Source organism: Ovis canadensis, chromosome 9, assembly GCF_042477335.2.
Source record: "Ovis canadensis isolate MfBH-ARS-UI-01 breed Bighorn chromosome 9, ARS-UI_OviCan_v2, whole genome shotgun sequence".
NCBI classification, from domain to species: Eukaryota; Metazoa; Chordata; class Mammalia; order Artiodactyla; family Bovidae; genus Ovis; species Ovis canadensis.
Window position 1 is genome coordinate 26,484,431 of NC_091253.1, and position 25,889 is coordinate 26,510,319.

The following is a 25,889-nucleotide window of genomic DNA, read 5'->3' on the forward strand; positions in this document are numbered from 1 at the left end:
TGTTTACATGGCTTGGCTGCAGCAGTGGGCATTCCAGCCCTCCTCTCCAAAGTTCTGCCCTCCTTGGGTTTCCATGACCCCAGCCACTTGTCTCTTGGTGTGTTATCTCTGGAATCATTCCTAATCCAAGGTCCCGATGATTGACGGCTATGTTTGCTTCTTAAGAGTTTTATTAGTCAACTTCTTTTGTGAAGGAGCATCTGATAAATATTTCAGCTGTGCTGGCCGGCTGTGGTCTCTGTTGCATATTCTTCTTTGGTTTTGTCATTTGTTTTGTGGTGCAGCCCTTTAAAAATGTAAAAGACTGTTCTCAGCTCCAGGGCATCCAGAGCCAGGCTGCAGGCCAGGTGTGGCCCACAGGCCGCAGTGTGCTGTTGCCTGTTTTAGGACCTTACTGGGGAAGGCTGAGTCATTTTAGTAGGAGCTGAGCTGGGGTTGAGATTTCCTGTTGCCATGGTTACTGTTGGTGCGGCACAGGCTCTGGATCGTGCTGGGGGAGGGCGAGGAAGGAGGTAGGGGCTGCTGAGGTTCCAGGCGGTTTCCCCATAAAGGTCCTCTCTCCTCGGCCCTGAGCCCTCCCTGCCTGCCAGCACCTGGATGGGGGTCTCTCCACACCTTCCCTCCTACCCCAGGGGCTTCCTCCCGGGGGCCTGCAGGAGCAGAGGGGCACTCCCGCTGCCGCCACCCCCGGTTGGAGTTGCACCCCACATAGTGGGTGTGGGCTCTCGGAGTCCCTGCACCACCCGCCCCCTCCCAGTAGCACCAGCCTCTGCCTGGTCTAGAGGCGGGCGCTCTGAACGGGCTTCCCGCTCTGTCTCTCCTGTCCTCCTGGCCCTCCTCTCCTCGCCTCACTAGGAAGGATATTTACCCCTGCCTGTGTGCCTTTGGCATTGCTCACCCCTCCTCCAGAAGCTAAAGATTTTGCTTTGGAGGAGAGAAGGGTGTGGATGGGGGCGGGATGGGGGCAAAGGGTTGGAGCTGGGGTTTTCGTTTCATGCTTTTCCCCTGGTGGCTGCTGACCACGTCCTCCAGGCCTTTACTACCTGGTACCAGGAGGCTCCCTGGTACCTCTGCCTGTGGCAGTCTCCTAGGGGAGTGTGCAGGGCCCCCAGGGGAGGTCCTTGGAGAAGAGCCTGGCATGGGCGGGAACTGTCCTTGCATCTGGAGGGTCTCCACTATTTGTAGAGCCCCTCCTCAGCCCTTAGAAGTTCATGGACATCTGAACTGACTCCTTCTTGCCGGCTTGTGTGGTGGCCGGCTCTGCCCCTGGTCAGGTGTCCCCGCCATGTCCCTCCTGGAAGGGACTTGTTTCTGCTTGGCCTTCTGGCTCCATGGCTGCCCAGTGACCTTATCTGCATGAGTCTCGGGCTCGTCAGCCTTGCTCACTGTTAGCCCAGGAGCCATGCTCCAGCTCCCTCATGGAAACACCCACCCAGCCCCCCAGCCGGATCTGTGTGTTTAAGTGACGCTGACTGAGATGCACTTGTCTCTCTGAAATGCTGGATCCCATCACAGAATCATCCTCGAGCTTCTCTCCATTCGTGTTTGCAGGCTGAGAATCGTGCGTGTTGTTAGCTGTGGGGCGTCGTTGGAGGAAAGATGGCACCAGGGTCAGGTGCCAGTGGCCGCCCTGGTGGAGCTGCCCAGTGCCCATCGCTTCACCTTCCTCACCTGAGGGAGGCCGGCCACGTGGCTGGATGGCAGTTGGCTCAGGGAGTAGTAAGTGACCTTTTTTTTTTTTTCTTCCATCTTTTTAGACCCTGGAAGCTGTCCTGAACTTCAAATACTCCGGAGGCCCAGGCCACGTTGAAGGGTATTACAGGAACCTGGCCCTGGGGCTACACGTGGAGGTGGAACCGTCTGTGTTCTTCACGCGGGTCAGTACCCTGCCGGCCACCAGGTACGTGCACCTCAGCTCTTCGCCAGCCTTGCCCTCGTGGCTGATGGCGCTGCACCTGCAGCCCTGGCCGTGGTGCTCACCTCGGCCCCACCGCCCAGTGTGCCAGGGTGGCTAGCCTCCCCGGGTCTTCATCAGATGAACAGGCAGTGTGGGGAAATGCCTCTTCAGGGAGATGGGGTGGGCGGGCTTCCCACTTGGCCCGCGCTGCGGTGATCGCGTCATCCCTGCCGCTTGCTGGCTTGTGGTCGTCATGGGGCGGGACAGAGTTCCCGCCCGTTGTCCCGAGCCCGGGCCTTGCTCCGGTCTGGCGCAGCTCTCCTGTTAGCAGGGACTTGGCACATGGCCCTGTGCCTTGGACACTCCTGGAGGAGTCCAGCCTGTCTGTCTCTGTCCCGCTGTCCTCCCAGGAGGACTGCGCAGGGCTAGGCCATCCAGCATCTCGGCCCGCTCTTCCTGGAGCCCCCAGCTGTCGGGAGGGTGGGTCATTCTGCCCAGAGCGCCCTCCCTGGGGGAGGATTTTCCTCCTGCTTGGTTCTCCCGGCCTAGCCTTCCTTCAGGGAGGAAGAAATCAGTTTGTCTGCTTCAGATCCAGAAGAGGCCAGAGATACTAGAGGCTGTTCCTCCCTTAGGTGGGAGAATGACAGTTTCTCACCCTAAGCTGACCTGTGGTGACCTGGGGATAGTGCCGGATGGGGCTGCAGACATCTGGAGACCCTGTGGGGTTGGATTCCTGCCCAGGTGGTGAGCAGCCTTCGGAAGGCAGGTCCTGACCCCCGGGTGCTTCCACATCCCCCTATCTAGGGACGCCTTACCTCTCCGGGTAGCATGGGGTGGCCTGGTGGTACTTACGCTGACCGTGGTGGGAGAGACCGTCATGAGCAGCAGCCCCCTCCACCTGTGGGCTCTGTTGTCCACAGAGTATAATGGGGGATGTTAATGTCGATGGAAAACTCTCTTTAGAGTGATACAGCTCTCCCCCCCAACCCCCGCCGTCCCCCAACCAAAGTAAGGGCAGTTTGAGTTCATAGGAAAGACTGCTTTTCTCCAGCCGCGGGAAATGGCCTCGGTGAGAATCAGTGGCTGAGCTTGGGCTTTTCAGCATCGCATTTCATCATCTATCACTTTTTCAATCCACAGAGTAATGGTCTCTCTTGCCAGCGCTCGCCTCTGTTTTGAATTTGTAAAAGGCATCAAAGCACTTGCCGGCAGGAAGCTTTGGCCGGGACGCCTGCCAGATGCTGTTCGAGCTTCTCAGGCCCTTCCCATGCATTCAGCCCGCTCCACCGTCACCCTGGCGTGTGCCTCTTTCTCGTCCCCTCGTCTCCTGCTGCCGCCGCTCACATAAATAGGTCTGAGAAGCAGCGTAGATTGTCACCAAGTTGGATTCGTTTCCCCCTATTGCTGTCTGGCTTCCATGCCATGGCCCCTGCAGCTCTTAATGACAATTTAAGACGAGAAAAATTGCTGCCGTGTGGTTCGTGCGGCACACTGGAAGAGCTGGCGGTGGGCTGATGTGCTGTTTGGCTCCTGGTTGCCGGCCTCACTCTCTTCCTTTTGGCCTACGTGTTTCTTTTCCCTGCTTGTGGGTTGGCTTTGGATCTCCTCTAGTCCCTCTCCTTTCCCGCCCCGTCTCACTGAGCCCTGATCCTGTGGGTTGAGGTTTGCCATCTTTCCGTGGGACTCTGGAAATACTCCCCTGCCTCCAGCCTGCTCCTGTATCGTCCTGTAAAGACAAATGTTCCCACATCACTGTCTGGCTTGAAGACTTTCCCAGTGCCTACTGGACAGAGTTCAGAGTGCCCGCTCTGATATTTATGCTCCAGTTTCCGTAGAGACCTGTATAAATCGTTGGCCTGAAATACAGCAGACTTATCATGCACTTTATCTATATTCTGTTCAGGTTGACATGACATGATTTTCTGTAGACACTGGTTTTCATCTTGCTCCCAGGTGAGAATTTGCTTTTAGCATCGGGCCATTTTAGAGTCAGGCATCCCCAGAGATGGCCAGGCTCCACACAGTTGCATCACAGATGAGGCCCAGAGAAGGCCTGTGGTTTTCCCAGAGTCTCACAGCTTGCCGGTGACAGACTGGCTTCCAGATACCCTGACTACAAGGTGCTGCAGACACAGATGCACAGCCAGATGACCGAATCCATGTTAGCTGGGGCCTTTATGGGCATTCAAGCTGGCTTTGATGCAAAAAGAAGCTATACATTCGTCAAAAGACAGCCTTATTGCTGGCATAAAAAGACTCATGTACCCTGTTCTGAAACCAGAACACCAAAGGTTATTACATCGTTTGCTCCTGGGCTGGTTTGTGTATCTGCTCCTCTCATTGGCGGTGGTGGTTAAGTTGCTCAGTGTGTCCAACTCTTGTGGTCCCATGACTGTAGCTTGCCAGGCTCCTCCGTCCATGGAGTTCTCTAGGCAAGAATACTGGAGTGGGTTGCCATGCCCTCCTCCAGGGGATCTTCCCTACCCAGAGATCACACCCAGGTCTCCTGCACTGCAGGCAGGTTCTTTACCAGCTGAGCCACCAGTGCTTCTCTCAGTAATACTGATGATTTATGCCGTTTTTCTCATTGGTAGTTTTTTACTGATAGAGTTCTAGAAGAGAAGTCAGGGCAGGGAAATCCCATTTATTCAGGACCCACCCTATTCCTAGTCATGCCGTCGGTCCACTGTGCAGTGTCCCATTTAAACTCCCGAGAACCCTTTGAAGTCAGTGTTGCTGTATGCAGGTGTTAAATAACTCACCCCAGATTGCACATTAATGAGCAAAAGAGATGCATTTGAATGTTGGTCTTCTCTCCAGCAAAACCCATGCTTCCTATCACAGTGCTCTGAAGTGGGCTTCCAGAAGCCTGGGCGCCCCCTTACCCTCTCTGTCTGTGGAAACATCTCTGGATCTCTCCCAGCCTCAGCCCTCTGTCCCCACTGCTGTGGTCACCAGCTCTGCCCCCTCATGGAGGGTAAGAGAATGAAAGTGAACACTGGAGGGGCCAGTGTTTTCCCGGAGCCAAAGCACAGCATAGACGGCAGGTGGAATTCTCTTTGCCTTTTTTTTTTTTTTTAAACCATCCTCCTTCAGGGGTGTACCTGGGTTTCAGCTGACTTTTATTTAGGAGATCAATTACCTCTGAGATTCACTTTTTACACCGAGCCGCCTGCTAATGTTGTTGGGGACAGACTGAAATGGATGGGGCCACCCTGCCTTCCCCTCCTCAGGAGCAATTTCTTCCCAGACCGTTAGGATAAATGACCCAATCTTACACATCACTGCTCTGAGCTCTGTGGGAAATGCACTCCCCTGAGCCAGGGTGTAAGGTGTGGGAGTTATTACATTATTAACAGAAATCACACAGCCTGACACACCACGGTGCTTCTCCCGGGCAGTTAGAAAAATCCCATTTCCCCCTGTGGGGTGGGACTGTTCCACGCCGTGGGCGGCCCGTGCTCACAGACATGTAATAAAGGCACTTTTAGTGCTAGATTTTATCACGGCCGATCTTTTCCAGGTTGCTGTGTTGATTTGAATGGGTTTTTAATTTAACAAGAATTAGGATTTTAAGAAGCGCGGGATTCAGAACCCAGTGTGCCCGCCTCTGATTTCAGATTTTGATTCTTTTTCTCCCGCTCATCCGCTCTGTGGTCCTGAGCAAGTCATCTCCTATTTCTTTAGTCCTCAGTTTTCCTTCACGTGGTCTTGACGAGCACATCATTTCCTCCGTCTGGTTTGTGCTTGTAACAGGCCATGTGTAGCAGGGGCAAGAAGAGAACCATGAAGGCCACATGTTAAGAGGGGCACAAAAATGACTGGACATCAGGAAGACCCTTGTGCCTCAAAACCCAAGGCTGCTCTTTGCCCGGTGTCCCTGCCCAGGGTTGCTTCTCCTTCTAGTCCGCTCACGGAGCCTCCAGCTGGAAGGAGAGTAATGACTTACTGCGTTTGCCTCATCCGCTCCTGCTCCTTCTCCTGTTGGTGTGTGCTCACTGCAGTGATGAGCACACTTTTCACCCTGTTTGCAGGTGTTAAATAGTCTAGATCTGTACAGGAAGGAGCTGGGACACCACCCCCCCCCGCAACACCAGCCGTGCAGGAGCCGCTGGGCACGTCTTCTGGGTCGATGTGGCGGTGAGCACCCTCTGGTCCCCAGTGTCATCACTGAGGGGCTGTCCAGGCCATGAGTCACCTCTCATTGTCCTGTCTCCACTCACAGCTGTACCTCGAAGGGTCCTATTTTATGTCTTAATTGTATATATTATTAAATTATTACTGTCGATTATTTTAATTTTGTTTTGAACCATTATATTATTGAATGTTATGTCTCAGTGTGCATTTTAAAACACTATCAATATTCTTTGCTTAAAGACAGATTTAAAGATTGTTTCTGTTTAACAAGTACCATACACTAGTTGACATGAGTTTGAGCAAACTCATGGAGATAGTAAAGGACAGGGAAGCCTGGGCGTGCTGCAGTCCATGGCGTTCACAAAGAGCCACAACTTAGCAACTGAACAGCAACTTTAACACACTAATTATATTAAGGAGTATGATTTATAAACATCAATTAAAAAGGCCCATGTCATACCTGATTTAGGGATTGAGCGTATGTTAAAAGGTAGTTTGTCTGTCATCAATAACTGGCCAGAGCTGTTCGTGACCTTCCACTTGGAATTTTTGCATTTGGCATTTTCAAAGTTTAAATCATCATAGTGTCAAATGCCAATCCCATGAATTGTGATTTCAGGTTGTCATTGGTAAGTACGTTTCCGCCTTTTATGAGTTGGGCTTGTCTTCATTCCCAGAGAGTGGAAGGCTGACTACCCCTAGCTGTCACTCTGTGTCACCTTTGTACCTTGGGTCTGAGGCCCAGGTGTCCCAGCGTTCCTTTTCGTGCCCCTCCTTATGTACGGGCTTCGTGGTTCTTCTCTCATTCCTGTGGTCCGTTATGAATGCACAGCAGATGGTATAATGGGATAGATAGCGTGTGTGTCAAGACCACAGCGATGCTGAGCGCTGGGCCCTGGTGAGGTGTAGCAGCCGTGGGGCTGAGCCGCGAGCCTGCAGAGCCCATCTCCAGCGCCCCTGTGCTCCCGCCGCCTGCACACCCGTGCTTTATGGAAGCACCACTGGGATAATGCACAACTCACCCACTTAAACTGTGTAATTCGGTGTTTTGGGTTCAGTCGCAGAGTTGCTCAACCATCATTGCCATCTGATTTTGGAGCTTTTCATTCTCCCAGCAGAAGCCCCGTGCCCGTCAGCAGTGCCTCCTGTCTCCCTCCTCCCTGCCACCCCGCCCCGCCTCAGCCTAGATTTGCCTGGTTTAGAACGTGACTGCCTCTCTTCACTCAGCATCATGTTGTCCAGGTTCACCCACAAGCAGGCATCAGTATGTTGTTTGTTTTTATGTTGGACAGTATTTCATGGTGCGGATGTGTGGCATGTCGTTTACTGTTCATTAGTTGATGGGTTGGTTCCGCCTTTTGGCTGGTGGGAATAATGCTGTTACGAACATTCATGTACCAGTTTTTGTGTGGGCTTGCATTTCCATTTCTCTTGAGTATCCCTCAGAGTGGAATTACCAGATCAAATGGTGACTATTTAACCATTTAGGGAGTTGCCTGACTATTTTCCTGCTCGGCTGTACCACTGTACCGTTCCCACCAGCAGGGTACGAAGGTTCCAGTTCACTGCACATCCTTGCTGACGCTGGTTATCCTGTGTCTCTTTGATTCTCACCATTTCAAAATTTTTTCCTTTTACTGCAGGGAACATTTTAAAACTTACCAACTAAAAGCTCAGAAACAGAGGCTCTTCCTGCCTTCAGTAACGTGCAGCCCTGAGATCCTCCCCAGAGGCTGGGTTGCGTGTCAGCCAACCACAGGGAAACGTTCCCATGTTTCTACCGGTCGCCAGATCTGTCCTTTCCACTTCAGTAGCCCTGGACTGACTCAGGCATATCACCCTTGTCCCTCAGGCCAGCTTCCTCTTCCCTTTCTGGGATAGTTGCAACAGCTTTTCAGAGTCTCTCTGCTTTCAGTTTCTCCCTTTCCAACTCTTTCTCCAGGCGATGCTGAAGTGTTCATTCCAAAGCACAGGCACAAGTCTGTCCCTTCCTCAGGGCATGAGTCCCCTTTGGGAAAGGGAACATCACATCACTCTTTGGGAAACGCGGTTCAAATGGACAGTAACTCTACTGTCACAGTCTTCAGCAAGATTTGGAAGCTCCGTAATCTGTGTGGCAGGCGTGAAGATGAGATCATATCACCAGAAAAACATTATGATGATTTATTCTATTTTTTGAGTCACTTTAGATTGAAGGTTTCCCTTGTGGCTCAGCTGGTTAACAATCCACCTGCAATGCAGGAGACCTGATTTCGATCCCTGGTCTGGGAAGATCCCCTGGAGAAGGGAAAGACTACCCACTTTTCTGGCCTGGAGAATTCCATGGACTCTACAGTCCATGGGGTCACAGAGTTGGACATGACTGAGCAACTTTCACATTAGATTGAATAAGTTTCCTGGCTTTCTTAAGACTTACAAGAAAGCTCTCCTTCCTGTCCACCCATGTGGACAGAAGAGCCCGGTGGGCTACAGTCCATGGGATCATAAAGCATTGGACACGACTGGGCACACACATATATGGTCTCTAGCGAAGAGGAACTAAAGAGCCTTTTGATGAAAGGGAAAGAGGAGAGTGAAAAAGTTGGCTTAAAACTCAACATTCAGAAAACGAAGATCATGGCATCACTTCATGGCAAATAGATGGGGAAACAATGGAAGCAGTGAGAGACTTTATTATTGGGAGCTCCAAAATCACTGCAGATGATGACTGCAGCCATGAAATTAAAAGACACTTGCTCCTTGGAAGAAAAGCTATGACCAACCTAGACAGCACATTAAAAAACAGAGACATTACTTTGCCAACAAAGGTCCGTCTAGTCAAAGCTGTGGTTTTTCCAGTAGTCATGTATGAATGTGAGAGTTGGACTATAAAGAAAGCTGAGCGCCAAAGAATCATTGCTTTTGAACTGTGGTGTTGGAGAAGACTCTTGAGAGTCCCTTGGACTGCAAGGAAATCAGTCCTGAATAATCATTGGAAGGACTGAAGCTGAAACTCCAATATTTTGGCCACCTGATGGTGAAGAACCGACTCATTGGAAAAGACCCTAATGTGGGAAAGGTTGAAGGCAGGAGGAGAAGGGGATGACAGAGGATGAGATGGTTGGATGGCATCACCAACTCAATGGACATGAGTTTGAGTAAGCTCTGGGAGTTGGTGATGGATAGGGAAGCCTTGCGTGCTGCAGTCCATGGGGTCACAAAGAGTCAGACATGATTGAGCGACTAAACTAACTAACTAACTGCCTGTTACCAACCAGTTTTTCCTGAAATATTAGTAGCCAGTTTCAGCATGGAGAAAGAGAAGTGTCAGTCTCTCAGTCGTGTCCCGCTCCCGACAGCTCCTGCCAGGTTTCTCTGTCCGTGTGGCTATCGCTACCAGCCTGGCTGTGTCTTTACTCACACACTGCACTCCTACGATTGATGCAGCAGTGATGTGTGGACCCTGGAGGCCTAGAACAGTTCAGCCAGACTTGGGGAGAAAGCACCACTTAGCTTTCTGGGCATGGGGCCACGTTTTTAGACAGACTCAGACCTTGGCATAGGAGCTTCTCCTATTCACTTTTTGCTGAGTCAGTATCGAATCATTAGCTGGGATTGTGTTGCTGGCAGGGTTGTGTGCGTTTCCTCTTGCTGCCCCACTGACTGCAACCAAGCTAATAACAATAATAACAATCCCCCCCTCTCCCGTTTATGCAGCATTCTGCTTGTACTTTCACAAAGCGCCTTCATTTTTCTTTTTTTGTTGTTGTTGTGTTTTTTTTCTGTTGGAGCCTCTTAATAATTCCATGACATAGGCATTCTTGTCTTCACTGAGGAAAGTAAGGTTCAGAGAAATTGAACGACTTACTTAAGATATTACACCCATTAAGTGACCAAACTGGGATGCTGGTAAGAAACCTTCAGGCTCCGGACTGCTCCCCCTGTACCGAGTGTGTTCACTCAAGCTGCTTTCAGGTGGCTTCTTGCTGAAGACTTCTTCCCTTTTGCTTTTTTGAAGTTTAGCTTGATTAGGATGTTTCTGGGCATAGATTTTAAAAAATTTATATGGCTTGGCATTTGTTGAGCTTCCTGAATCTGTACATTTATGTGTTTTCTTTTCTTTTCTTTTTTTTTTTTGGCCAAATTTGGGGAATTTTCAGCCATTATTTTTTCAAACACTGTGTGTGTTTTGTTTTGTTTCATCTCAAACTCCTATGACATGACTTTTAGAGATGTTCTTGTCTCATAGGACTGTTTTTAATCCCTTTTTTTCTCTCAGTTGTTTCCACTGGATATATTATTAATCTATCTTCAAATATGCTTGTTTAATTCCTTTGTGGTTCAAAAAATGTTTGTGTGATTTTTATTCTTCTGAAGTCGCTAGAGATTTTTTTCCCTGCATGGCCTAGAAATGGTTTCCTTTGGTAAATGTTGCATATAACCTGAGGAGTGTGGATGTCCTGCCGTTTTGATGGTGGAATGTTCGCCGGGTATCCGGTACTTAGTTGGCCGGTGGTGCTCTTTATTCTGTGTCCTTTCTTATTTTACAGCAAATCGTCCCCTCAGTTACTCAGGTAATTCACCACCTGGTGAAATTTTCAGTTTGGTTTTTTCCTCAGGTTTCTCTTTGCTTTCTCTTTACATCTTCTCTTTCTTTGCTGAGATTTTATCTTTTCATTTGTTTCAAGTGTGTTTGCCCTTACTTTGCAGAACATGTTTAAAGTCTTTTTGTGATAAGCCTATCATCTTGAAGTTGTAGTCTGTTGATTTTTAGTTTCCATTGCAAATTAGCTCTTTCCTGGGTTCTTCCTCTGCTGAGTGGTTATAGCCTTAGGTTGCAGACCTTTCGCATGTAATGCTGTGAGACGTTGTGGCCCTGCTTGGATGCTGAAGGGAACATGGGTATTTTTGTTTTGGTGGATGGTCTGCACCATGGCTCTGTGGTGCCTTCTCTGACCAGGCTGCACTTCTGGTTTCTGAGTCTGCAGTCCTCCTTGGGCCATCCTGTGGGTGCCTTCCTGGAGCTCAGTTCCTGGAGCCTATGGCTTGCCACTCAGGATCTGTCCCCCCATGCTCACTCCACGGAGAGCCCAGGTCAAGTACCACTTCAGCAAGCCACTGTCTTCCCCTCTGTCCTTTCTACAGTCTTCCCAGCACTGTCCAGGGGCCTCCCTTCCCTGTCTCTCCACAGCAGAGCCAGGGGTTGAGTTCCCTGCTGCGTGTCTGTGTGAGGGACTGTTGGTCAGAGGACAGAGACGGGGAGTCAAAGTGATGGGGACTGGCCCTGTGCTTGTGGGACTGGCTGCCTAGGTCCCTTGGTGTCCTGGTCTTGAATGACTGCCATCATGGTGCTGTTTCATAGAGGTACTGTCCGGGGGCCGGGGGCTGGGAGAAAGAGAAGAGAAAAAAGAACAAGCCCAGAGGACCTCCTCTCCCACCCTTTCATGATGTTCAGAGGAACTTGGATTTCAGATCTCCTTCCCAAATCCACCTTCTATAATTTACTTTTCAGACCATCAGATAGCTGCTGCCTGCATTGTATGTAGGATTTATAGTTGGATTCAGTAGGGGTGACAGGGAATGGGTTATTTGTGCTTACTCCATCTTTTCCAGAATAAGAACTCCTCATGTTTTTAAAAAGCATAAACCAATTCATGTCAGTCATCTGCTCAAGACTCTAAAGATAGCTTCTCATCATCCTTAGACTAAAATCTGAACTTTTTGCATGACCTTTACTCTGTCATTAATTTTGCACCTCTCTGCTCTTGGCTCGTTCTGTCCGTTGATTCCACCCTGCTCTAAGATTTGGCCTTAACTGCCTTCTCTGGAAAGCACTCCTCCAAGACCTTCATACGGTCGCCTTCTTATTGTGGGTCTGAAATGAAATGCCACTTCATCAGAGAGGCCCTCCTTTGCCATTACATCTGAAGTCAGTTGTTATCTCTATTTATGATTTCAGGTTGTTGTTCAGTTGCTAAGTCGTGTCCGACTCTTTTGTGACCCCACGGGCTGTAGCCCACCAAGCTCCTCTGTCCATGGGATTTCTCAGGCAAGAGTACTCTTCGTAGCTCAGTCGGTAGAGTCTGCCGGCCGTGTAGGAGACCCAGGTTCGATCCCTGGGTTGGGAAGATCTCCTGGAGAAGGAAATGGCAACCCACTCCAGTATTCTTGCCTGGAGAATCCCATGGACAGAGGAGCCTGGTGGGCTACAGCCTGTGGGGTCGCAAGAGTCAGACAGGACTGAGCGACTGAGCACACGCGCAGCACAGTACTGGAGTGGGTTGTCACTCCCTTCTCCGGGGGGCCTTCCTGACCCAGGGGTCGAGCGCACACTTCCTGCATTGGCATGCAAGTTCTTCACCACTGAGCCACCTGGGAAGCCCAAGATTTCAGGAGATGCACTTAATTAAAAAAAAAAAATTTGTTATCATGCCTCAAGTCCTAGCCCACGTCTCACATTAGCCGTCTCTGTTGCAGCCAGATTTATGAAGGGTGACTTGACGGCACCTCAGCTTCGCTCTGCTGGGTAGCTCTTGATTTCTGGAATGTTCTGCGGGTCTTCTCTAAGGCTGAAGCATGGGTGCTCACCCTGCACAGGGCCTGCAGCGAGTGTGGGACTTTGATTCTTTGCAGGGAAGCTTGAGCTGGGCGGTGGGGGCTGCCCAACAAGTAACCCCCTATCCTCCGCCTGAGGGCACACTTGCGGCGCAGCCTGTGGCTGACCTGCTCCCCTCAGTGTCCCCTCCTCAGACACCCACTCCCACCCCAGCCCTCTTCTCAGTCTCAGCTTCCTGGGGGGTGGGGGCCCAGGCTAAGGCAACATTCTAAGTGACTTTAAAAAGATCTCTTAAAAAACATGTTAAGTGTAAGCAACATGACAGAAAGGCTAAAGCAGAGACATCACTTGCCAGCAAAGGTCCGTCTATTCAAAGCTCTGGTTTTCCCAGTAGTCAGATATGAATGTGAGAGTTGGACTATAAAGAAGGCTGAGTGCCGAAGAATTGATGTTTTTGAACTTTAGTGCTGGTAAAGAAGACTCCTGAGAGTCCCTTGGACTGCAAGGAGATCCAACCAAGTCAGTCTTAAAGAAAATTAGTCCTGAATACTCATTGGAAGGACTGATGCTGAAGCTGAAGCTCTAGTACTTTGGCCACCTGATGCGAAGAGCTGACTCACTGGAAAAGACCCTGATCTGGGAAAGATTGAGGGCAAGAGGAGAAGGGGGTGACAGAGGATGAGATGATTGGATGGCATCACTGACTCACTGGGCCTGAGTTTGAGCACACTCCTGGAGATGGTGAAGGACAGGGAAGCCTGGTGAGCTGCAGTCCATAGGATCACAGAGTTGCACATGACTTAGCTACTGAATGACAGCAAAGGGGATAATCACCAACCACACAGGCTTGTCAGAGCTTTACATTTTGCTGTATTTGCCTCTGTTTTTCTAATTTAAAGAAAGAAAAATGAAACTGTTAAAACTGTGCGTGCTCCTCTGTGATCCTATTCTCTTTCCCCCTCATGGAGAGAGACTACTGCCCTCCAGTTGACTTATCAGCAATACAGAGTAATTTTAAGTATTTTAAACTTGATATAAATGTATACTGTAATTACCTTCTGCCATGCATTGTTCGCTCAGCCTTGTTAACGTGAGACTTAGCCAGCAGTGAGGTCTGGAGTTCTTAATTCATCTTCACTTATATATATATATATATATATGGTTCCAGTGTGTGGCTGTTACAGATCTACTTACTATTACTCTACATTCGTGGACCTGCTTCTGGGTTGCTTTTTCCTTCTCTGAGTGTTTATCACTCCTCCACTGCTGTGGGCCTTTATTATTGCAGCTTTATAGCAGTTCTTGATATCCGGTTGGTCAAATCCCTTCCAAAATCCTTTCTCGTTGTTGTCTCACATGTTCTTGGCCTTATATATGAATTTTAGAAGTCGTGTATCAAGTTTGACCAAAACCAGAACTCTGTTGAGATTTTTTTATTGAGTTGCATTAAATTTGTATAAACCAGGAAAGAAGTGCGTGCGTGCTGAGTTGCTTCAGTCTCGTCTGAGTCTTTGTGACCCTGTGAACTATAGCCCGCCAGTCTGTGCCATCCATGGGATTTTGCAGGCAAGGCTACTGGAGTGGAAAAGAAATGAGTCATTTAAAAATACCAAGTTTTCTTATTCTTGAACATAAAACATCTCTGTATTTATTCATCACCTTTAATGTTATTCCATAAAACTTTAGAATTTTTTCCATAAATGTCCTGTATACATTTTGTTAGATTTATCCCTAGGTGCATTGCTATTGTGGATATATTAAAAAAAAATTATATTCTATTACTGTTTTTAGTTGATATATAGGAATGTTATTATTGATTTTGTGTGTGGATATGTGTCTTAAATCTGTATTCAGCAACCTTTTTGAACCCATTTTTCCTTATTTTACGAAATATGACTAAATTTTTTTTTCACTTTTAACTCCCCTTATCTTTCCTGGGTCCCTCCCCTCACAAGAATTTGTGGTCCGTGAAAGCGGAGACCCTGTTTCTCTTGTTGATTTCCATGTCACAAGTGCTTAGAATAGCACCTGACGCATGACAGGGACTCAGTAGATGTTTATATGAATTAAAAAGTAAAGCTGACCTTCTCGTGGACCAAGGAAGTGGTGCGTCCTCAGTCTGTAGCTGTGGCCTCACCCGCATTGTTCTTTGTGTGGACTGTGCTGTTCTTTCTGCCTGGCAGCCTCATCCGGCCCTCTGACTGCACTCCAGGTTCCTCTCAGCTGCTGGGCCTTTGCTGCCCACCCCCATCTCCCCGTGCCCTGACCGGGCAGATGGATCTAAAGCTTTTCTCTGATCTCAGTTCTTCCAGGTAGCTTTCCTGGGCTTCCCTGGACTCCAGAAAGATGGATTCAGAAAAATGAACAGCAAACCAACAAACAAAAGAAAAATAAAACCAAAAAGCACACAAGAAGTAAAAGTGAATTATGCACTCAAGCCCCAGGTTAAAGCCTAAGAGAATCACCCAGAGTGACATAGAAAGACACACAGAGCAAGTGGCGTGGTGGTGGCACGCGGCACGGAGGCAGTTCGGGAAAGGGAATTAATTTATGAATGAAAGATAGAGAGCGAAGGTCCACCAGCATCTCATGCTGCCAGCAGTTAGGAGGCACAGAAACCCTGGATCAGGCTGCCCCCGCAGGCAGGCAGTGAGTCAGGAAAAAATAGAGGCCAGAAAAAGGGTTATATTCTGACATCCATCATCTCTGTGCAGTTATATCTAACAACTATATTCTACAAGTGAAAACAACACAGAGTTGAGTCTTGTCTTTTCTGCTTAAAGAAAAAATAATCACTTGAGTTTTCCACCTCTGATAAATGTTTTATGAATTCCCCTTTCTGATGAAAGATTTTGCTGTGATTAAAGATTTCATGAAGTTATGACGAGGGTGGAATAGATCTTCATTCTCGAAAGCTCAGTTTTCCTGTGGGCTGAATGAAGAGCCCTCTCGTAGGTGGCTGTCAGAGCTCATGCACGTTTCCCCAAGTGCTGCACTTCTGGGAGGACACCCCCACCCACAGGACCCACAACCAACCGCAGCCGCGTCGGGCGACACCTCCTGGCGCACATCTCCTGGATGGCCCAGCCGCTGCTGCCCTTCCTCCCGTGAGAGCAGGTGCGCGCAGTCGGTCTGTGTTTTGAAAATGTGGTGTTTCACACGTGCCAGGTGGCCTTTGGGTGATGCCAGTCTCTGTGTCTATGCATGGGTGTGTGTGTATGTGTGAACCCCTGGGCAAGTCACGGCGCCCTCGCCACCTCAGTTCCCTTCTCTGGGAAGGACGGAGGTCACGGCCTGGACTGGAACATGTGTCTCCATCCACTGTGAGCACTGCAGGATTTCCAGCTCTAGGTGTGCATGGTCTCGGCCATCCACCAGCATCTTTTACCATCCCCTGAGCCTCCCTCTCCATCCGCCAGCATCTCTCACCGTCTCCTGAGCCGCCCTCCCCTCTCCCCTCAGTGGGTCTCAGGAGGACGACCTCCTCGGGCTCTTGTACGAGATAACCACGTGCGGGCAGCCCGGCACGTGTGGGTGTGTGTCCTCTCTCCCCTTTCACTTAACCACCAGCGAAACCTTACATTGCCACACTTGGAGAAGCACCTCTGAGAGTTCCGACGCCCTTTGGAAGGTCACGTGTTGAAGAAAGGCTCAGCTGAAAATGACCCAGAGCACAGATCCGTTTCCGAGTCGTCTCGTTTTTTCCTTCTGTGAAAATCCAGCTGCCCTTTTCCTCCAGGAGGGAGAACGGCCCAGCCTCTGTTGCTGGCTACCCTGTCTGCTCCTGTCTCGGGCCCGGGTGTCCCGGTCTCCATGAGCGGACGCTTCTCAGTCAGCTGTCACTCGCCCGCTGTGACACTTGGCACTTGAGATGCTGTGCTAGATATAGGCAAGCATTCGGCCATAATGGGGAGCTGACAAACGGAAGCCGGCACAGACCGCAGCGCGCGCGGCTGGACTTTCCTTTCATGCATGTAGCTAGTGAGCGTGTGCCGCCATTTCCCAGACCCCCCAGGCCCCACCTGACCCCCCATACCATGGTGATTGTCGCCATCACCCCCGAAAGCCCTGAGCTTTCTGGGTCCTGCTCCTCCCTGAGTGGGAAGGAAGCGAGTCGGGAGACGGAAGGGAGATACCGTCTCCTTCCAGGGCTCTTCATCTTATTTGGGATGGGAAGTCTCTAGAAGCCGACTGCTTGGTAAACCTTCATCCAGTGGCCCCCGCTTCGGGGCCTGGGGCGGTGGGCACCTGGTTTCTGCAGCTTTACCATCTGCGGTAGTGAACGCAGGAAGACGAGGTTTCAGGTGGGTGGCGAGTGACCTCATGGTGTCACCCACAGTTCTGGAGGGACTGAGGGGTGGTCCCTGTCGGGACTCTCCGTGAGTGCGCATGCAGCGTGGACATGGTTCTTTCTGGACGTGGCTCTCTGTGTAGCCCTGCTCAGCACCCAACCTGGCACCCACAGAAATCCCAGACTATGATGCCGTGGTCGTTTATTGAACACCACCATATGCCGAGTGCTTTCCCGCTGGGTTAGGCGTCCTGGTGGTCATGTGTGAGGCTTGGAGAACTCAGGGTCCCTTCCCAAGGTCACCCAGCATGTAAAGGGCGCAGGTGGGTTATAAGCATGTGCCCCAGGATCAAGGAGGCCTCCTGTGCAAACCCACAGTGTAGAATTCACAGTCGGTTCAGAATGAGTCTTCTCTGTAAGCCTTTGTGTCCAGGGGGGCACGATGTTTTGATAAACTGCACCTCTGATGTGCCCCAGGACCGTCAGATCTTCGGGGAGGGGAGGCAGAGTCACTCTCCTCTTTGTCAGAAGATGCTGACCTGGGCTCTGTCTCTCGCTGCAGCACCCGGCAATGCCACCTGCTGCTGGACGTCTTCAATGCCACGGAGCACGAGCTGAGCGTCCGCGCCCGGAGCGACGAGGAGCTCATCCTGCACGCGGGCGAGTGCCAGCGGTAAGTTTCTCCCGGGCCCCTGGTCCTCCTGTCGTCACCCGTGGGGGAGCCGAGTCAGGCTGGCCCCTGAGACCCTGGGGCTGGGCAATCTGGTTCCCCTCTCAGAGACGCTTCAGCCCTTATTCAGGTTCAGTGAAAGGACAGAAGTGGTCGTAAGGTCAAGGGAGAGCCGGCCGATGTCCATCACGCACCATGTCTAAGGACCCCCAGACCTCTGGGCAAGACCTTTCTTTCACTGTCAGATCCTTAGGAAAGCTGTATCGGGGGCGCTGGGTGTCAATCTCAGGGACGGATATCAGCATCAGTGGGAAGCTCCTCGGAGGAGTCCGTGCCGCAGCAGCCAGGCCAGGCTCAGGCCTTTGGGAGAGATGCACCGCCACCTGAGCTCAGCCCACGGAGGCCAGTTTCTTACAAAAGTAAACGTGCACATACTCCACCCAGCTATCCCAACACTAGTTGTTCAAGAAAAGTTAAAAAAAAAAACAAAACAATGTTTACAAAAGACCTGTAAAGATTTTCCCAAGTCAAAAGCTAGAAAGAGCTTGAGTGTCCATATCACGGGAGCAGGACTACCCAACGGTGGCATTTCCCTAGTGGATTATTACTCAGCAGGCAAAACTAGTGAACTCCTAACCCAGCACCGCGGGCAGGGTCAGGAAGCTCGTGCCGAGCGCAGGTGCCTGACACAGTGTGGTTTAGGCATCTGAGACCCCGGGACCAGCAAGACTCTGCTGAGACAACGGTAAAAGCAGAGCACTGCTTCCGGAGAGGACGGGGTGGGCTTTGACCCGGAAGGGGCACAGGGCCTAGTCCGGGTGACGGTCGTGCTGTGTGGCTCGATATTTGGGTGTGGGCTACACAGGTGTTTTGCCATTGCTACGATCTAGCCAGTGTGCACTTGAGATTTGTGCGTCCCACCGTTAAGTTGGTTTTGTTTCAAAAGGAAAGCTGTCGGCACGTGTGGAACTCTGCCTCTCGGAGGACTTGGGTGGTGTCTCACGATAGCTGCGCCAGCCTCGGGAATGCCTGAAGAGTTAGATTCCTGGCAGGGGGCTGGGCAGGCGGACGGAGTGAGCTGATCAAACAGAGTGAAGTGTTAGTTATGGGATATGTCATACAATGGGGAGAGAATGTTCTCTGAGGAATTCTTTCAACTCATAAGAAAACACTGGGAAGAAATGAGCAAACGAAAGGGCTGCGGAGCCTGACTCCCCTCACCCCAGCTCCCTTCCTCTTCCTGCTCTGGGGGTCTCCATGCCTCCAGGGCATGGCAACATCACGTGCCCCTTCACTACTACGTCATGTCTATTTACGGCCCCAGGAGGCACTGTTTGCAGAGGCGTCTGTTGGATGGCGTAAGTGGTTGCGCATCGTGTGTCTCTTTCTGTGTGTCCTTTAGTCGCTCTCAGTCAGCGTCATGCTTTGGAGCTGAGTGTGGTCAGGTCTCGCCCTCTGATGGTGCCTCGTGCCCGGTTCCCGCGTGCCCGTTCACCCATCTCGTGCTGATCCACATGAGGTTGCTCCTAGGGTGCGGCCGTCGGATGCCCCCATTGATGACCCAGGAATGCCCAGTCCTGTTCGGGGCTGGTAGTCGGGAGGGCTTTACCGCCTAACCCTTGAGAGGAAGGACCCGCCCCTCCTGACAGTTGCTGCTCTCGCGGGCTCTTGGCCGTGTGGCTGCGTGTGGCGACCAGGTGCTGCTGCGTGGATGCCGTGGCGCTGAATGCTCTGGCTCTGGGGCGTAAGCACAGCTCTTTCCTGGGGCTCTGCCCCATCCTTGGGGTCAAGGCCACCAGCAGCTGCCTGGGCCCCGTGCTGGTCTCCAAGTGGCGCAGGAGGCCATCTGCATTGTTTAGACGCAAGCTGAGATCCCAGAGGGCACCATTCAGGTCGTCTCATGACACCAATAATAAAACCTGCTTTTAAAAAATGTACAGATCGCCGAGCCTGTTCTAAGGTTGACTCACTCCTGGCGGCGCCGGAAGTCTCAGCAACGTTAACGAGCCCATTCACGAAGCAGCACAGTTTGTTCTTGTGCTTCCGGCTTCTTCCTTGTTAAGCTTTGTGCTTAAGCCCTCATTTCTCAATGCCCCTAACGTACACATTCTTTATTCATTCATAAAATATTCATTCAATAAATATCGGTGCTTCCAGAACATGCTCCGTGGAGCCTGCGTCAGGATGAGTAACTCAGGACCCTCCCTGGCCAGGGAATGATGACAGCGTGGCAAGGGTCTCGGGCAGCCAGGCTGTTTAGGGGTGGGGTACAGCCAAGCTCATGATGCCCCGCCTGTCTGGGGAGCCAGTTTGCTGCTGCTCCCCTGGACCTACCAGCCCACGGGCGTCCTGTGTTTGCGGGACGCAGGAGTCCCCGTGGCCTCCCTCTAGAACTCTCCAGCCTTGCGTGGTTCTGACACGTGCTCCGTCTCCGTGGAGGGGTCTCGGGCGGTTGGTCTGATGGAGCTGCTCTGGGGGAGGAAGCTGTGGTGGGTGGACCTTGCCTGGCGGCCATGGGACACCCCGAGACTGGGCTGCAGTCCTCGTCCCTCCAGGCTCTGTCCCCTCGGAGCCCCATACTCCCCCCATCCCCTGGAGTCCTGAGCTCAACCCCCGCCAGGCTCTTCCCGCGCCGTGTGGAGCCGGCTCCAGCACAGCTCAGCCTCCCCGGGTGCTGACGTGGGCTGCCCTTGGACAGGCTCGGCCACCCTGGGGTGGGCAGGGCGGGCCTCCCGCCCCCCAGTGGTGAGCGGTCCTCAGACTCTGGTGTGATCGTCGAGCGTGGCACAGCCCCCCCTTCAGCAAGAAGCTGTCCCTGAAAGCCGCATAGCTGTGAGGCTGCCCTTGGTGGAGCCCTGGCATCCTGGGGCACCTGGGGCATTACACGGGAGAGGGGCCAGCTCCAGTTGGGCTGCTGGGGTGCCTGCGTCTCTCCCCCACCCCTTCCGGGTAGGAAGGTGTGCCCAGGACAAGAGCGACGCGTCCTTGAGTGCGGAGTGCGGTGTCTGAGCCTCGGCTGCTTGCAGCAGTTTCAATGCTCTGTCCTCTTAGTACCCTTTCACGAAAACATCTGTCCACGGGTTACAGACAGGCAGCCAGGGTCAGATCGGAGGCACTTGGTGGGGACTTAGGTCTGCCTGACCCCGTGGCCGAGCGCCGGGACGGCCGCAGGAGCAGGGGAGCGGGTTTTGTCCCCGTGTCCTCCTCCTCTTGTGCAGCCTTAGGCAAGCCGTGAGCAGCACTGAGCCGCTGTCACCCGTCCAGGCGGGGAGGGCGTCGGGGAGGGGTCAGCTGGGTTCTGACTTCCAGGGTGCTGAGGGATTCAAGCGTTCTCCTGAGTGTCTGGTGAGGGGCATGAGGGACTGCGTCATAGGCTGAATATTCGAGCTTCTAAACTGGAAATAACACTCTTAATCCCCGTATTTCTTAGAGAGATCTCTTTTCATCTTGTAATTTAAAAGACAGCATTTCAGCAAATGGATGGAGCAAGTACCTTTCGCCTTCCTCATCTCTTCCTGTGAAAGGTCCTTTGGAAATGAGTGACTCATCTGTGGCTCTGTGGCCTGGTTGATACATTAATTCTGTAATTAAGGGCCTTTTGTTCACCTCACTTCCGCCTAACACGGTTTGTGATGCTGGGTCTGCACCGATTGCCTTTCCTGGGGCTCCACGGCATCGGTCGTGACATTGAGAGTGTCCTCAGGACTTGAAGCTAGGTAGGTGCCTGTAGTGACGTTCACTTCTCCCTGAGGGGTGTTGGAAAGAGGATCCCATTTTCACAGGCACTCTCGCCTTTAATCCTCAGGGTACAGGCTCTGTGCTTGTTTCTGCCTCCTCTGAGCGTGGTCACGGCCATGCTGTTGGTGGAAGCTGCCCAGTTGCCCCCACACCTCTTCTCGGGAGTCACCTACTCCGCTTTAGGCTGTATCCCCAGGCCTGGGTGTCCCTCCGCCTCCAGTTTCAGAAGATGGCCAGAAACTATGGAACGCTTTCTGACTGAAACATCGCAAACTTCCTTAAGAAAATACAGCGTCCCCAGCAGCAGATTTACTGGAAGAATTAAGATATGATAATTATTGTATTTTTGCTTAATTATCAAACCATTAAAATTAAATTTCATGACAACCCTGTTTACTTCTCAGGCCTCCCTGTCTCGTCCCGCCCTCCCTTGCGGGGAACCTCTGCCCCTTCAGCAGCCCGGCATCAGCTGGTCCGGCTGGGAACCCCACCGCTGGGTCTCTGGGAATAGATGAGCCCCTCACGTGTCTGGACAGCACACTGCGTGGGTCCTAGAGCGGCTTTCCTGCCAAAGGGGCGGAAGAAGCCCAGCGGGGTCCCCTGGGCCACTTCAGTGATGGAGCTGCAGGGAAGGGCCGTGTCCTTATTCTTTCTTTTACTGGGAAACTTTCCTGTGGACACTTCAAACATGTGCAGAAGGTGCCCATAAGAGGACTTCTCATCCAGCCTCTACCACTAGTGATTCATGGGCAATCTTTCCCATCTCTCCCTCACCAGCTTCCCCATGTTCTTGTGTTATTTTGAAGCAGATTCAAGGCAACCTCTTATTTCATCTGTAAACATTTTAATCATCAACACTGGAGTGCTTTTTAAAATCCTAACTGCAATGACTTGGACTGTCAAGAAAGCTGAGCGCCGAAGAATTGATGCTTTTGAACTGTGGTGTTGGAGAAGACTCTTGAGAGTCCCTTGGACTGCAAGGAGATCCAACCAGTCCATTCTAAAGGAGATCACTCCTGGGTGTTCTTTGGAAGGACTGATGCTGAGGCTGAAAGTCCAGTACTTTGGCCACCTCATGCAAAGAGTTGACTCATTGGAAAAGACTGTGATGCTGGGATGGATTGGAGGCAGGAGGAGAACGGGACGACCGAGGATGAGATGGCTGGATGGCATCACCGACTCGATGGCCATGAGTTTGGGTGAACTCTAGGAGTTGATGATGGACAGGGAGGCCTGGCGTGCTGTGGTTCATGGGGTCACAAAGAGTAGGACACGACTGGGTGACTGAACTGAACTAAACTGAGCTGCGGTGCCATATCATGTTTTAAAATGAACATCGTCAACATTGGAGCCTCTTTTAAAAACCTAAGTACAGTGCCGTACCATGTTTAAAAACAAACAGTTCCTTGATGCGAAGGCATACATTTCCAGTGACCGTGGTGTCGTTTGTGTTCTAAACCCTGCAGTCAGAATTCAGGAGGTTGATTAGCACCCAGTCTGTTCTGAGTCTGTAGGTTCCCTGTGCACCTGTCTCTCTCACTGTCCATGGGCCACATCAGGGCCCCCAGGTGGGGACGTGGCTGGTTCGGTGCCTCTAATGGTGGTGACCTTGCTCCCGTGACTGACTTCCTTTTCTTTATTCCTCATTAAATCGGTAGTAAGCTCTAGAGGCTTCATCATACTCCCAAGATTTTTTTTTTTGCAAAGAATCTCCATCAGAAGGCATTGGTGTCTGGCTTATCTGCTTTCTGTGATGGAACCATTATTATTAGATCTTTTCCTCTTATCTAACCTTGCACCCCACACGCATGCCTTTTCATCCCCAGCGGATCAGTCACCATTAAGAAAACTCGCGGACTGTCTTTCGTACGCTCAGGATGAAGCGCGTCAGAAGCGCTCTCTGTCTGGGGTTTGGAAGATGACCAGATGGAGAAGTGCAGCCGTTCCCTGTGTCTGTGTCTCTGTGCTCTAAGTCACCCCGCTCGTCAGATAATTAAGGCTCAACAGCTGCTCAGGCAGAGGCATCAGGGGAACACTGGTGCCGTTTGGGGCTCTCCGGCCCGGTGGGATGGGGAAGCCTTGCCGCTGCCTCTGGGAGCTGGCGCGGCCCTGGAGCTGAGTGGCTCGGGGTCTGGCAGGACCAGGCTGCAGCCCCCAGGGGCAAGGCAGCGTCCTGGATGTCCACGGGAGCTGACGGGAGTGGAGGGAGTCCGGATCAGCCGGAGCAGCGTCTGTGTGTGTTTGCTCTACATTATGCTGCCCCCTCCAAAACCAACGGAAGCTGGTCACTCTTTGTGTTTTTCCAGGGCAAGGGTTATTTTTCCCATTTGATTAACAGCTCACTGGAGCTTACGATGGGAGAGGTGGGTGTTTCCTGTGCCTAAGTGCAGAGGGAGGTAGCAGTGGACTTGTCTGGGCTGAACTTAGTGGGCCTTGGATGCCAGGGTGGAAGGAAATGAGTCTTAGTACATTTTTAACGATGGGCACATTTGAAGATGTCTGTGTCATTTGGGTTTTCCAGTTTTAACCTGCAGGACAAATGACAGCTTTACTGCTGGCTTGAAATCCTCCTGTGCTGTGTGAGCCACGGTCAAAGCCATGTCCGTCCTTGGAGGGGAAGGGATGGTCACGAGAGAGTTCAAGGCAGGAGAGGGTCAGATTGACCTTTTAGGAAGTAACTGGAAGGGGTGATGGCTGGTGAGAGTCTGGGTGTGGGCAGGTGTCCGAGCTGGGATTTGCACCAGGTCGTGGGAGGCCTGCTGCCGTGAGCACCCCCCACCGTCCGCCGGCTCCGTGGGTGCTTCTGCCTGTGAGTCGAGAGCGTCCGTCCTCTCCAGGCACTGGAGATGCAGGTGTTACAGGACAGTGGCTCAGGGGACCCGGAGGGTGTTGGGAGGGAAAGGCCAGTCGGTGATTGGACAATCAAATAGGTCAAGGGCAAGGCTGGATGCTGGACCAGTGTAGAGGGGGCACCAGAGGAGGGTCAGAGCAGCACACAGGCGCTCGAGAGGTGGGGGGTAGTCGGGTCGCTGGGCAGAGGCCGCGAGTCTCTCAGTTGCGTGTAAAGAGAAGGGCGCATGCGCACGCCGTCTGTGCCCCACCCCCCGGACCGGCTGCTCACCGGGGGCCGCTGTGTGTGTTTCGTGCTTGCTGCCGTGGGTCCTGTGGGTGTGGACCAAGGTAGAAGGATATGTATCCATCACTGCGAAGTCCCCTGGGCTCCCCTGTTCATCCCTCCCTCCCCGCTGACCCTTGGTAATCACTGGTCCTCTTCCTGCCTCCTTAGTTTTGTCTCTTCCAGAAGGTCACAGAATGGGGAGCATACAGGATGTCGCCTTTTCTAGCTGACTTTTGTTGTTTAGTGATAACGCGCTGAAGGTTCTTCCTCCACGTCTTTTCATGACTTGATAGCTCATGTCTTTTTAGCACTGAGTGTCCATGAGCAGGGTTTGGTGTGGACATAAGTTTTCAGCTTCTCTGTGTGGATACCAAGAAGCGCGACTGATGAGCATATACGGTTAAGAGTGTTTATTTTTGCCAGAATTGTCGTGCATTTTTAAAAGCCAGAAACAAAGCACCCCTTTCTGCCTCTTTCATCACCCAGTTCCCAGTTGATGTTCCATAGCAGAAGGGAAAAAAAGAGAAAGCGCTGGAGTGAAACAGCACAGGGCCTGGCGGGGGCTCGGGCCGCCCTGCTGTGTTTGGGAGGGCCCCTCTGGACCCAGCCTGCGCATCCGCTCCTCATCCTGGGAGCTTTGGGCTTCCCTGCTCCTCCTGCTGCTTCTCTGCGTGTCCTCTGCATCTCCTGCTGTGACAGCCGTATTCCCTGGCACGTCTGTCCCTGCCCTGGGAGCCGCCTCTGGGCGGGGGTCACGTTCTCATTGCCGCTCTGCTGGCTCCCCGCCTAGGAGCTGAACTGGATCACTTTCTGTATCATTCAGTTTAGGCTGTTTCTCTGTGGTAACAAAAGACCTCGAATCTTAGTTGTTTAGTAAACAGAAAGGTTTGTTTCTTGTTCAGGTTCTGTGAGCACCACAGTTTAGCTCTGCTCCATTTTGCTTTCATTCATGAGCCGTGTGCTGGTTTGGAGGAGAGAAATAGGGAAAGGGACAGGCCACATGACAGCTGGGGAGCTCTCTGCTTGGACGTGGCCTGTGTCACTTCTGCACATTGCGTTGGTCAAACGAGTCACAGGACAGCCTGGAGTCAAGGAGGGGTTGATGGGCAGTGCTGCAGGAAGGGCGCTGAGATGTGGACGGGGCTGCGGTCCAAGTACGTCCTTTGTGTCTAAGGGGAATGACCACACTTCTTTGTCTTCATCTTTGATTTTTGCTGTCTTTAAAGGATGGTTGCTTTTGTCCCATATGAACATATAACAGTTGACTCTGCGTTCTTTTGTTCTCCACATCGTTTCAGAAGGTGTTACCAGAATCCCCATCATGTCCTCAGCGCCACACTGGTGCCATGCGGGAAAGGGCACACAGACATATCCACGCCGCCTGGCATGATGCACATGTGTGCTCAGCATGGAAATGAACCCCTGGTCGTCTCAGTCAGGGTTAACTGGGCAGCTGTGGTCAGACTCAGGCCACTGGCTGAGAGCCCAGCCTCTGCACTCAGG

The 25,889-nt window shown here is 51.8% G+C and overlaps 1 protein-coding gene across 5 annotated transcripts in view; it reads left to right on the forward strand.

The window, feature by feature from the left end:
* Positions 1–25,889, forward strand: part of TRAPPC9 (trafficking protein particle complex subunit 9) — a 387,455-nt gene that overhangs the window by 225,154 nt on the left and 136,412 nt on the right. For all 5 annotated transcript variants that reach the window (XM_069600923.1, XM_069600926.1, XM_069600925.1 and 2 more), the window contains 2 exons: positions 1,758–1,900; positions 17,423–17,533. In XM_069600923.1, the coding sequence (XP_069457024.1) occupies positions 1,758–1,900; positions 17,423–17,533 (254 nt within the window). The remainder of the gene's footprint in view (positions 1–1,757; positions 1,901–17,422; positions 17,534–25,889) is intronic.